The 14526-nt window shown below is 37.6% G+C and overlaps 1 protein-coding gene across 3 annotated transcripts in view; it reads right to left on the bottom strand.

Moving 5' to 3' along the window:
* The window catches only part of LOC107709513 (box C/D snoRNA protein 1-like), a 42998-nt gene that overhangs the window by 18970 nt on the left and 9502 nt on the right, over positions 1-14526 (bottom strand). For 2 of the 3 annotated variants that reach the window (XM_016514007.1, XM_016514006.1), the window contains exons 6-7: positions 6126-6191; positions 4511-4591 (exon numbers count right to left, since the gene is read on the bottom strand). In XM_016514007.1, the coding sequence (XP_016369493.1) occupies positions 4511-4591; positions 6126-6191 (147 nt within the window). The remainder of the gene's footprint in view (positions 1-4510; positions 4592-6125; positions 6192-14526) is intronic. The other variant, XM_016514008.1, reaches the window with a different exon arrangement.

Here is a 14526-nt window from a genome sequence, read left to right on the forward strand (position 1 = left end):
CAAATCTGATGAAGAAACAAACTCATCCTGATCTTGGATGGTCTGAGAGTGAGTAAACTTTCAGCAAATGCTCATTTCTGGGTGAACTGTCCCTTTAAAGCTAATATTTCCAACACTTTAATCAACTCGTCTGTTCATGCTTAATGAGTTTCTGTTATTGAATAATATGAATCAGCACTGATCTCTGAGGTAAAACTCTTCAGCTGCTGAACGTCAGTGTCGGTTTTCACAATCATTTCTATCAAACGCTCCCTTCAAAAGATGCCTGGATTTAAGAGCAAAGACACCTATTCTAGTGTTGATTTTGTGGCCTATCATCACACTGTAAAGAGTTTATTTCTAACTCCAAACCGCAGCTTCGATTCTGTTGATCTGCAAGTCATCATAACGATGTGCTGATCCAAATGGCCCTAAAACGGCTCCACGAAGAAACAATAAACAGAAAATCCTCCACTTCATCAAGTTAATAGTCAAGTCATTACTGCATTTTGTGGAAAAGTTAAAAAATGAATCTGTCCCAGTTTTTCCCATGCGAGCCTGACATCAATAAACTGACAAAAAGGGCCAAACACAATCTCACTGACTGACAATGCTGCACTTAGGCCACATTTCAGCCATAAAAAGTCATCGAGTTTTGCATTACACATCCGAAATGAGAAGCAGACGATCAAGAAATGTGAAAATGTCTGAGCATGTTTTGATGGCGGGTTCAACGGGTGAATAAGAGCACGAACAATTCATGGTTGTCAATTCACCTATTAGTGTTCAATCCTGTTCTATACGCATACAGTTCAGTCATTTACAGATTGACAGCCGCATTCTAAAACGGAATTAACTCCTGAAAAATTCTATGTGGCGTGTACGGAACCAAACTGAACAACTAGTTGTTAATGACGTATTTAACTCTCTGGTGTTGTTCGGTTGTTGTAGACTGAAAAAAAAAAAAAAAAAAAAAAAAAAAAGTTTAGAAATTGTAAAAATCGCTACTTCATTGGAATGGTAACGAAACTCGCTGACTTTTATGGCAGTCACTATGTGACCACAAAAAAAAATTGTGGCTTTGATTCGAAAAAGCTAAATGGTCGTAAAAATAAAAAGTCACACTTGTGTTGTTCGCGGTCAAAAATGAGCGCCATTGGAAATGAATGGGAAATACGCAAAAATATGAAAATACAGAATTTTTTGTGTACACAATCTACAAATCATTCATGATGCAGAAAAAAAGTGCACAGCAATGAAGGGGTGACACTCTAAAATATCACAAGTGCAACACACATACATGAACTAGTGTGACTGTAACACAAAACATGTTTTTGCAAATACGTGAAATAAAATCAATAATTTAGCCACAATGGAGTAAGAACACAGACACCAAGGAAGGGGTGACAATCTAAAACTTCAAGAGTATAAAACAGACACAAACACACACACTCTCTCACACACACACACACACAAACACACACACAAACACAAACACACACTCACTTACTTACACACACTCACTCAAACACACACACACAGACACTCAAACACACACACACACTCAAACACACACACTCTCACACACACACAAACACAAACACACACACACACACTATTATACACACACACACACACAAATGAACTGGTGTGGCTGTTACAATATGCCAAAATTTAACAGAAGACTCAAATAAGAGGTTGAAATCAGATTGATTAACCTCTGATAAAGCATTCCTGTTCATATTCGTTACATTTTTGTTGAATTTTGATGTTATGTGTAATGAAATGCCTTTCTTTGAGTTCAGGTTTGACTGTAGTAAAATTAATGCAAAAACTGGCATTTCAAAAACTTTATTATCTTTTCTATAGAGCTCTATAGGAATCTAGTGGCTAAAACACAGAATTTCAGATGTTTTTCTTTTTTTACTCCCACCAAATGGCACTAATCTGCCTTCAAAAAATGGATTTTAAAGGCATTGTCTCTATTTTTAATCGAAAAATAATAGAAAAATATTAGAAAATATATTTTTGTATTATTTTCAATGGGAAAAATTGATCATAATTATTGCATAAATATTAAATAGTACCATGAAATTCTCTCAAAATACAAAAGAAAAAATATTATCGAACAAAAATACATTACATTGATTTCACTGAAAATAAAAAATAGTTTCATTTCAGAACTACACAAGTGTGTGTGACTCCCAAATGAACAACACCAGAGGGTTAAACACGTATCAGAGTTGTGAAATCACAGTGAACGAGGTACGTTTTGACTCATTAGGGTTGCCAGATCTTACTTTAAAAAAACAGCAAATAAGAACAAAGCCCATAATAAACTTAAATCCAAAATATCGCACCCTACACCTGCCGACCTTATTAGCTCCATAAAGCGGATCACTTTACAAACCCAAAAAACAAGCCCAAAGATGTTTAATAAGTTGGGAATCACCGATATGAAATTTCTCAGCTGATCCGATAATTCATAATATTCGATAATATCTGCCGATATCGATAGTTTAGCTTTAAGGAAAAAAAAAAATCACTGCCAACTAATGCTGTAAACTACACAGGGAGGTTAAAATGAACAACAAAACTATTATATTCAACGCTATTTATTTTCAGATATAATAATCGCACAGAAATAAAAATGTCAATTGCACATAATGTAGTTTTCATAAAAACTTGTCTTCATGACGGATTTATTCAAATATACATATACAGGCCAAATTAACATTACATAAGCTCCCTCTAGTGTTTTTTATAGGTAACTAACAAACACTGGATCATTTTCCTGAGGTGAATGCAATGTTACGTGACATTGTTCACAAGCGGTTTTATTTGACGTCTTTCTTTCGGTTGAAACACTGATTGAGCGATTACACGAGACTTGAAACATGTCAGTAAGTTTTAATTTATCTTTCAAAACCTTCTGATGTTCATTCATGTTTATTCTGTGCTATAACTTGTATTAAAGTGGAAGGGACTCGCCCTTGAACTGAAGCTGCTACAGCGATCTGTCGCGCCACATTTAAGAGCATCAAAACGGCATTTATTGTTTGAATTTTGTGATAAAATGTACATGATTTGAAAGCTGAGACTTTGTTTCTTATCAGAAGTAACAGAGCACAAACTCTTTGCGATAATTGTATTGGAGGTGTGCTACAAATTATGTTTTGTTGAAGGGAAAACCGTGGATCTGGCAACCTTGTCTTGAAATACGGGTGACTCATAGGGTCAAATAAAACCCGTATCAACGGCGCTGCATTAATGCATTATTATTGCTTTACCTGGGACAGCTTTAAATTTGACACAAGAAACATTTTCTTCACGCAAGTTGCTGTTTTACAAGCTTTTCCGCCCCCTTTTGATTGACAGGATAGAATCGGCTCTGATCATCGGCTGTTATTAAACAATCCGCCGATGGTCGATAGTGCAAATAATTGCTTTTATCTGCCGATAGCGATTATTGGTTGATAAATCGGTGTATCCCTTTTAATAAGTGTTGCTTATAAAAAGTGGACATGGCAACCCTTCAAGAGCGCGCTCTGCGAAGCATCCTTCCAAACATTAACAAAACACGATGGCTCTGTCGACAATGGTTTAGTTAAAAATGCCCGAACATAACCAGTCTTTGGTCTCTGTAATAATACTTTGGTCAAAAATATCGGATACGTGAGATGGCAAAACGACAAAAAAAATGGTTACAACGGTGTCAATCATCGTAGTTCTGTTCGTACACACTCAAAACTGTAATTTAGAGGATTTACTTTACAGTGTGTACGTTGCCTATATAAACTTATATAACACTTAAACATGATTATTTTGCTAAAGAATTACATTTTAATTACCATTAATCACGATTGGTCTAATTTCTTTTCACATTTCATTAGAATTACTGCACACAAATAAGCACAAATCAATGGAACAGCAACTAATACACAGGGTTTATTTAACTTCTTGTAGTTTTCTGATTTATTATATTTATCGTATGCATTAGCACTCTTTACATAATAAAAACTATTAAAATCTGTAAAAAGCTTCTCTGAAAAGCTGAAACAGTGAAATTTCATTTGAGCAGAATCTCTCAATGGAGATCGCTTAATTCCAGCATATAAGTTTGTTGGTGTTTTTTGTAGCAAAGTGTGCTCATGGATTTTCCAGTTTGGGAAAATCAAGTAAAAGATCAGGCAGAAAATGCATATGTTTTAAAAGAAAAGCTCTGGTTGGGAGATTTAAACTCTTGAAATCTGGCAACCGCAACCATGAACCTGCGGAAGCTTGATATCAATGCAAGTTAACGCAAAAGTGGGATAAATGTGGCACTGACGAAACGTGTGGATGTTTGACGGAGCGATACATACTTCTGCCGTTTGACTGGATCTGATTCTGAAGGATGAATGTAGTCGTTGAGAATCTGATCGAGCTGCCGGTTATCAGGACACAGCTTGATATCAATGCAAGTTAACGCAAAAGTGGGATAAATGTGGCATTGACGAAACGTGTGGATGTTTGACGGAGCGATACATACTTCTGCCGTTTGACTGGATCTGATTCTGAAGGATGAATGTAGTCGTTGAGAATCTGATCGAGCTGCCGGTTATCAGGACACCTGAGGAAAGGGACAATCGAATAATAAAAACAACGAAAACAGACAATTAAAATAAAGAGCTGACTAAACAATTTTGACTAAACAATTCTGTTTTTCTGGGTCTATCTCACAAAACCAGTCCTTCCTGTAAATTTGTCTGGTAAAAATCATTGTCTTATGACCTTAAAATTGGTCGAGAGAGTGATTACTTACATTTTTGAATTAACTTTTGCTTTTATGCTACTCATGACTACTGGTTTGTCATCACGTTAATCCGTTTAATTTATTTTCTCAAATCACTTTTTTTTTTAATGTTTCTGGATTCCATCTTAATGGTTAAATTAAATGTTAAAATGTTACTAATAAATTGATTGATTATTAAAATAATTTAAAAATAATTCATTGAAATGTATGAATTAAAAGTTTAAATTTTTTATTTTTTTTGGCCCAAATTGGAAACGGTTTGATTTTTTCCACAAATTCAATTTTTTTATTTCCCATTTTAATTTTTATGGATTCAGTTTTAATAGTTTAATACATTTTAATAATTAAAAACATGTCTAATCAATTGAATTCATAAAACTTTAATTATTAGAATTTTTATTAAACAATTAAAAAGCTTATCTAATGAATTGAAATTTATTAATTAAAAGTTTTTTTTAAATAAATTTTTTGGGCCATATGAAATCCATTTTTATTTATTGTACTTTTACATTTTTTTCCAAAATTCAATTTTTACTTTTCTGGATTCCATTTTAATTGTTTAATTAAATTTTAACAATCAAAAACCATGTCCAGTTAATTAATTTTTTTATTAAATAAAAGTTTAACAAAAATTTATTTTTGGGGGCCAAAAGAAATCCATTTTATTTTTTTTCCCAAAATACTGTTTTATTTTTTCTCAAATTCTGTGTTTTCCATTTTGATTTTCTGGATTCAGTTTTAATGGTTTAATACATTTTAATAAAAAACATGTCTAATCAACTGAATTCATAAAACTTTAATTATTAAAATGTATTAATTTTAATTTAAAATTAACAATTAAAAAGCATATCTAAAGAATTAAAATGTATGAATTAAAAAAATTTTAAATACATTTTTAGAGCCATATGAAATCCATTTCATTTATTTTTTTCCCCCATTTATTAAATAAAAGTTTAACAAAAATTATTTTTTTTGGGCCAAAAGAAATCCATTTAATTTTTTTTCCCAAAATCCTGTTTTATTTTTCTCAAGTTCTATGTTTTCCATTTAGATTTTCTGGATTCAGTTTTAATGGTTAAATTAAATTTTACCAATAAATTAACTGATCAATAAAAAAATTAAAATAAAACTAATTAATCAAAATATATTAATTATATTATCTTATATATCATTATATTATCAAAAATGATATTTTATGGCTTTATGAAACTCATTTGATTTCCCCCCGAAATTCTATGTTTTCTGTTTTAATTTGTCTGGATTCTGATTTAATGGTTTAACTAGATTTATTTCATTCTTATAATTCTATAATATGGCCCTACTAAATGTGAAACGAGAAGGGTTTTTATACCTCTCTGAATAAACCGCGTCGCTCTGAGGAAAATGGATCTTCAGATGCCAGTAGAATCGTGCTTCCCTGCAGGAACAAAGCCAGAAAACTGAGTTAAAACCGGTTCCAGACCACATACGTCCAGCTTCGGACTTACTGACTCACATCAGAGCAATAATCTGACCATCAGCTTGATTGAGATGCACTGAACTCAGGTCATGATGTTCTAACAGAAAGACACTGTTATGCTGCTAGAAGCTCAGACTGAAGGCCAACAGCAAATGTGTTTTTCCAGTAAAGAAACTCAGTATGAACGGCAGTAAACCGGCTCTCTGGTTTGGTGGACAGAAGCGCAGGCCTGTCTGGCATCAGACCTCGGTATTTACTGGAACAACATGTTGGCGCGTCAGTGGGCCAGTGTTGCTAATGTAATCGAGAAGGTGTGCGTTTGGAGGGAGCGAATCAATGCTGGGCATCGTGGTTATGATGACGATAATTCAGCTGGCCGAAAGCCTCGAGCTGAGCCGCGGATCTGGAGCACAGACAACAAAAACGAGATCCAAAGAACATGAAATAGCGCTGACCGCTTCCACAGCTGCTGCTAAAGTTTTATACTCTTAGTGAAAAACGCAACAGCAGTCGATTGAGTCAAGCTTGGCTCAATGATGCGAAGCAGAAACTACAAATGGGACAATTAAACAGTCACATTCGGTATGAACGCTCAGTAATCATTGGTTCTTTAATGGCTGCAAACCAGCATAAACCCAACGTTCGATCAATATTCAATGCAACTTGTCAGACTAGCGGAATTCAAATGATCGTGTTCACAGTTAGCTAGTTTTTACTCTATTTAAATTTCTAATGTTAAAAAATAAATCATAGATTAAAGAGTTTTAAAGACATGAACCGAAACAACCGGCTCTATGATTAATCACAATATTAGAAGCTTTGATCTGAAGAAAAATATACAATAAGGGCATTGCATATGATGTAACTGAAATAAAATGAATGGGAAAATAAAAAACTATGTTGGTTATGAGTACAAAAATAATATATTTTAAGTTTATTGCAAAATATTTTATAGAGCGTAAGAGAGATAATATTTCACAACAACATATTTTATGTTAAGATAATATAAAATAGTATGTATTAAATATTTTATTTTATAAAATATTGTGTAACTAAGTTTATTGCAAAATATTAATTTATAAATCGCATCTCATCCAGAAGATTTTAACACCATGACTGTTCATTTAATATGCTCTCAACGTGACAAACGATCTCCTGTTTACTTTTGCATGAGTCAAAATAGTGCAAAGGTGGAATAAAACACTCAACGCTGACTTATTTGTTACATATGTCACGAATCACATGAGTAAGACGAGAAGAATCACTGACATGCCCTTCATCCGCCAACTCATCTAAACCCATCCAACCCCGCGTGCCAATCCCAGAAAGAGTCGCCGCCAGGACTTGAGCGTACACACCAAACCAGATGGCACTGTTACACAACCAGAACATTTTATCAGCTCCTCCGAAATGCATTCTTCAGACGCGAGATCAGATATGAGGTTCTGGCAGGAGAGTTTGGACTGAATTTCCAGCCTGAGGTGGGCAGCAGTGGTGGAGGAGGGTTTCCTTTCACAGGTGTAAAGACACTCCCTCAAGGCAAAGGAATTTATGGGTTTGCACAGGCTTGGCGGGCCGCTGGAGCTCAGGGTGGAGGCGTGGCGGAGAAGGGCTGGAATACCAGGTGCGAAGGTATTGTTACGCCTCCAACCGCCAATGGAAACTATTTTTCTGGCCTAATGGAAAAAGCAAACTGATGCACTGCAAAAGGGATTTTCCTCCTCAGCATTTTTGGCTTGCTTTCCAGTAGAAATGACTAAACATTCTTAAATCAAGATACTTTTACTTAGGATCCAAAAAAAAATTTTTTTTTTTTTTGAGAAACTGATGAAAATGAAATGAGTTTACGATTTAAATTAGAGCAAATATATGTCCATGGGGCCAAAAAAAAAAATCTATGCAGTCTATGTTTGAGATATCAAGCAGGTTAATGCTTTAAATGTATTAAAACGCATTAAAACCTTTTTGAAAAAGAGTGACGTGTTTTTATGTTTTATATTCCGCTTAGCCGAATCTTCAGAAATGTGCTTTAAAACAAACATTCACCCTAGCAACCACATAGCAAAATGTTAGCAAACAATCAGAACACCTTAGCAACTGCATAGTAACACCCTGGAAACCAGCAACCACAGACTAGCAACTGCTTAGTAACATCCTAGCAACCACACAACAACATGTCAACAATCAATCAAAACTTTAGCAACTGCATAGTAACACCCTGGAGACCACCAACAACTGGGAACTACTTAGTAACATCCAAGCAACCACCTAGAACACCTTAGTACCCACACAGCAACACATTAACAATCAGTCAACACCTTAGCGACTGAATAGTAACGCCCTGGAAACCACCACCAACTGGGAACTGCTTAGTATCATTCAAGCAACCACTTAGAACACACTAGCAACCACATAGCAACACAATCAATCAGAACACCTTAGCAACTGCATAGTAACATCCAAGCAACCACCAAGAACACCCTAGCAACCACACAGCAACACGTCAACAATCAAAGAACACCTTAGCAACTGCACAGTAATGGCCTAGAAACCACCTACAACTAAAAACTATTTAAAAGTGAGGCAAATCTTAAGGACTGCAGCCGTAATAACATCCAAGCAACCACATAGCAACAATCAATCAATCAGACCACCTTAGCAACTGCATAGCAACACCCTGGAAACCACCAACAACAACCTAGCAATTGTTTAGTAACATCCAAGCAATGACCAAGAACACCCCAACAACCACGCAGCAACAATCAATCAATCAGACCACCTTAACAACTGCATAGCAACACCCTGGAAACCACCAACAACAACCTAGCAATTGTTTAGTAACATCCAAGCAATGACCAAGAACACCCCAACAACCACGCAGCAACAATCAATCAATCAGACCACCTTAACAACTGCATAGCAACACACTGGAAACCACCAACAACACCCTAAGAAGCCTTGTATTCTGAGAAATTGATCAAAATTAAGTGGGTTTATGATTCAAATGAGAAAAATATCAATGGGGTTGGAAAAATGAACTTTTCAGTTTGAATTCAGTTTATTTTTCTGAACCCCTAATTCTGAACCATTTCTCAGAAAACAAGACACAAAATATAAAACGAAAAAAGTGAGCTTTCTAATTGCCGTCCGCGAAACCACCAACAACAACCTAGTAATTGTTTAGTAACATCCAAGCAATGACCAATAACACCCCAACAACCACGCAGCAACAATCAATCAATCAGACCATTTTAGCAACTGCATAGCAACACCCTGGAAACCACCAACAACACCCTAAGAAGCCTTGTATTCTGAGAAATTGATCAAAATTAAGTGGGTTTATGATTCAAATGAGAAAAATATCAATGGGGTTGGAAAAATGAACTTTTCAGTTTGAATTCAGTTTATTTTTCTGAACCCCTAATTCTGAACCATTTCTCAGAAAACAAGACACAAAATATAAAACGAAAAAAGTGAGCTTTCTAATTGCCGTCCGCACAGGTTTTGTTTTCATAACCATGTTGGAATACAGAAGGAGATCCAGGATTCTTCAGCGATGAGGTCAAGTCATCCCAGTCATCCACCTGTTGTAGGCCCTGGGCGAGGAAAAACCATAAAAAGGTGTCACAACACCTGGTTAGCCCTCAGCTACAGCTCCTAACTGATCGATCACGTCCAGATCTTTTCTCAAGTGGTCCACTGTGCAGAAGCCAAAGGACATTGAGTACTGTAAAGGTGCTTGAGGAACAAAGTTAACAACACAGATCCAAAAGCTCAAACTGACCTTCGTTTTAGTCTTCAAAAACTAAAAAAGTCGCTTTGTACTGGTACCGTAACACACAAGTTCAATGCAAAACACAAAAGACTAATCGATGCAAAAAATGAACAGACTCTGAAAACCAACAAACAGCATAGTTCAGGTTCAATCAGATGACTTTATGAGCGTGTAATTTCAAAAAGATGTCTGTTGAGTAACAGGCAGCCCAGAGCTGCGGTTGAGTGTTTTTAGGACTTTTATTATGTCACTCTCAGGAAACCATTATGAACAGAAACAGGCGGTTGGAAATATCAAAGTGCCCGAGGTCTTAGACTAAATATGCTGTTCAATACCAATGGCATTTATTTGCAGCACACAGACAGATGCAGTCGACCTCTGAGAAATGACAGCAACAGGTTCAGTGGCAGGTTTATGCATTAAATGCATTAAAACAGCACAAGTTGCTCATTAGAAATGTTTACCAAGTCAAGCATCACTACAACTAAAACCTGAAAGGAAAAGCTTGACGTTTGCATAAACATAAGTCATAGATATAGAAGAAAACTGACATGAGTTTATGCACTTTATGACAAGTTTTGATCGTTTGGGCACAAAGACTCCTGAGAAGCTGACATAATTAACCTAAGAAAGAAACTAAAAGTGTTGAACCCACAGCTGTTAAACGTTTCGTATTCTTTTCAGTTAAATCTTCAGAAATGTGCTTTAAAAAAAAGTTATACATTGAATGAAAACCTAGAAAAACGTACTTAATTGCCCACCCACCCAGAACACCCTAGCAACCACATAGCAACATGTTAACAATCAATCAGAACACCTTAGCAATTGCACAGTAACAAACCACCCACAACAACCTAGCAACTGCTTAGTAACACCCAAGCAACCACTAAGCACACCCTAGCAACCATATAGCAACACAATATCAGAACACCTTAGCTACTGCATGGTAACATCCAGGCAACCCCCCATTACACCCTAGCAACTGCTTAGTAACATTCTAGCAGTAACTCTTCCCGCTTCCGGCTTCGCTACCGTTCGGACGTTCTTGCTTACTGCTCTGCGCTTTGCTCCCTATTTCTGTACTTTTCTTTGATTTTTCTAAGATTTTTACTTCAGCAGATCAGCACAGTGCTCAAACAACATATTTTTGGCACAAACACTAAAACTAAAAACTCTCTGGGACTGGAATAATACCACGAAAAAGAAAACTTTTGCCTCCCACTGCCAGCAGCTTACATTCCGGAGAAGGGTGTGCTATACAAATAAACTTGCCTTGCCTTGCCTAGCAATTACCCAAAACAACCTAGCAACTACATAGCAACACACTAACAACCAGTCAGAACACTTTAGCCAACTGCATAGTAATGCCCTAGCAACCACCCATAAAACCCTAGCAACTGCTTAGCAACCACCCAGCAAACACACAGCAACACGTTGGCAACCAACCACAACACCCTAGCAATTGCACAGCAACTCACTAACAGTTATACGGAAAACCCTACAACCACATAGCAACACATTACCAGTCAATCAACGGCATACTAGTAACACCCTGGAAACCAACCATATCACACTAACAACTGCTTAGAAATCCTAGTAAGAATATCAAAGCATCCATCAACAACACCCAAGCAACTCCCTAACAACCATGCAGAACACACTAACAGCCACTCAGAACAACTCAGCAGCTGCATAGCAACACCCTGGCAACCACCCAAAGCACTTTAGAATCGAGCTGGTGAGTTTTGCACAGGCAAATGGCAATCACAATATCTTCAAAAACTGTAAAAAAAAACTACTTATTATTGTACTTATTAAAAGGCTGTAACAGCTGAATCTGAAAAGGCCCGAAAACCCGCGAGGACTCATTCCAACTGCAGCATAATGACACCTGCAGAAGTCAACATGACTACAAGCGAGTCCTGGCACTCAGTCACCGAACAACGCGTCCTATTCAGTAATGAATTTGTCATTCTACATGATGTCCCAAAGGTAACGCCACGTACGCGTTCAAACACCGCGCTGGCCCTTCACCTCTTGACAGATGTTGCGCGGTAAAGTCTGCATAGCGTCTAAAAGCCGACACCAGCGTCCCACTGCGGACCGAATGCGGCGAATGGTGCCAGTACAGAGAGGAAAAAGAAACGACCAGGACACTATAGATCTGAAAGAACAACAGCGTGAAAGAGGAAAGCCAGATTCTACAACCATACACGGCGACGGCAAAACACAGCGGCGGCCATGGATGGGAAAATTCGCCAACAACGCCAAAAAATCCTGGGTGTCCCCACTGTAAACCCAACACGCCAGCAAGCACATGGGCGTCGTCTCGCGACAGGACACCGTGTTCCACCCGCATGCACGAGATGCCAAAACGAACGCTTTTCATCATTTCCGAAAGAATTTGCGAATTTCTGCTAAGTGGCTTGTTAAGGAGCTGACAGCGATTCTCCTGAGGAAGCACATGCAACAGCTTTCCAGTGATTGAGACTCATTCGGGGGCAGTAAAACTTCATCTAGAACACATGTTCCAGCAGTAAACAGCACTCCAACAAAGAAGCGACTTGGAACTCAACTGAAGCTGTGAACTTTGACCCAAACGCAAGAAAAGCACCGCATGGCGATCGGTCAAGTTCGCGCCATATGCGTCCAATGTGTGTCGTGGAATCTGAACATTCATTTTCATGAAACACAAGGAGAGAGACATTCTTGGCTTTATCGTCTGCATCACGCCCATCGCTCGACACATCTGTCGCAGACGGACCCTGGCGAGCCGCGAGTATCTGGCCCGAGCGCAGCGTGTCGCTAACCATGTGCAGTTACTCAACATCTGCTTCTGATATTGTGTACTTGGTACATTCTGAAACTGATTTCTCTCCCGCATTTGTCCTGCTTCTGTCGGTCATACCAGTGAATTAAGGAGATTCAGTTTAATGTCATCTAATTCGCCGAAATACAGATCATCACATATTGTACATCTGCTATAGGGCTCGACATACGTTTTCACTCAATTAAAACAGTTCTGGTGCACACTGCTGCTTATTTTGGTCAAAAAAGCCTACAAAGAAGAGAACATCTGATTAACATGTAAAGCAACCAATCACAGTTTGTGGTGTGCAGTGTTTAGGTGCAAGATTATCTGAAATAGATAAAAATCTAAACAGAAAAAAAAAGCAAAATTAACCCTATCTATCTTATAAATCCGTTTTATTGCTCTTATTTTGAACGATTTATCCATGCATACGTTTATATATAGGCCTATATTTTTTTTTCCCCACAAATTTGACCTTGTAATTTTTTTTATTAAAATATTACGACTTCATGAATATCATAACTTGATCTTTCAGTGAAATGATAAGGCTTCTCTATGATGACATTCCGGACTTCTCCAATCATTTCGTTTGCCTAAACCCCGCCCCTTTCATATAATTAACTGCAAGCTCAGATTCAGATCTGCATCCATCCAATTAGCAACCGATGGATGGAACCAAGAACCCACGCTTTTGTATTTTTTGATAGAACTGTCACAATATGGAAGAACAGATCTGTCGATAAGACTTCTCTACGATGATTTCGTGTTTCTCCAATAACTTTGTCTGCTTAAACCCCGTCCCTTTCGTATAATCGACTGCAAGCTCGCGTTCAGATTTGCCTCCATCCAATGGATGGAACCAAGACCCCGCCCTTTTTTATTTTTTGATAAAATTACGTGACAGTATGGAAGAACAGATCTGTCGCTTCTTCCGTTACATTTGGACTTTAAATAAAGACGCAAAGTACAGAAAACCCAAAAGCTCAGAGAAATAACTGCCTCAAAAGGGCCTTTCGCACCGCTTTAGTTCCAGAACTAAATGTACAGTACTAAAGTACTGGGACGATTTTGCGGGAACTATTTCCCAGTACTATTTAAAGGGTTGCATTCGCACCGACAGTGTGTACTAAGAAGTGACGTAAGCCGGTCGACAGCGACGTCATTTGTGCGCGGCGTTCAACAACAGAAACAAAGAAAAACAACATTAACAACAGGAGGATGGAAGACGCTGTGATCGGAGCTGTGTTTTTGTTGTGTCTCGCAGGTTTCACAATAATGAACATGGAAAGTCGACGTAAACGTAAAGCGATTGAAAGAACGGAAAGGAGGACTAAGAATCTCCAACGACAACTGACAGTGCTACAAGTGCCTGCACTTCAGCGTCCGTCCATCTATCGCTGTTCTCCATACTTGCGAAATAAGTTGACACAATGTTTACAGTATGTTTACACAGCGTTTTAAATCATGGCGGGTGAGGGCATTTTCATACTCGTTTGGCCAATCAATGTCTACTTACGTCACGATTAGTACCAGTTGTGCTGGTTAGACCCTGCTCCGGAGTAGGAGCTAATTTGGTTCTCGAAAAAGGCAGTCCGGTACTAAAATCGCACCCAGTTCCGGCGGTGCGAAAACGCCAAAAAGTGGGTAGTTCCACAATTAGTTCTGGTACTATGAAAAGGTTCCCGCGGTGCGAAAGGCCCTAATAA

Source organism: Sinocyclocheilus rhinocerous, unplaced genomic scaffold, assembly GCF_001515625.1.
Source record: "Sinocyclocheilus rhinocerous isolate Xijiao unplaced genomic scaffold, SAMN03320098_v1.1 scaffold686, whole genome shotgun sequence".
NCBI lineage: Eukaryota > Metazoa > Chordata > Actinopteri > Cypriniformes > Cyprinidae > Sinocyclocheilus > Sinocyclocheilus rhinocerous.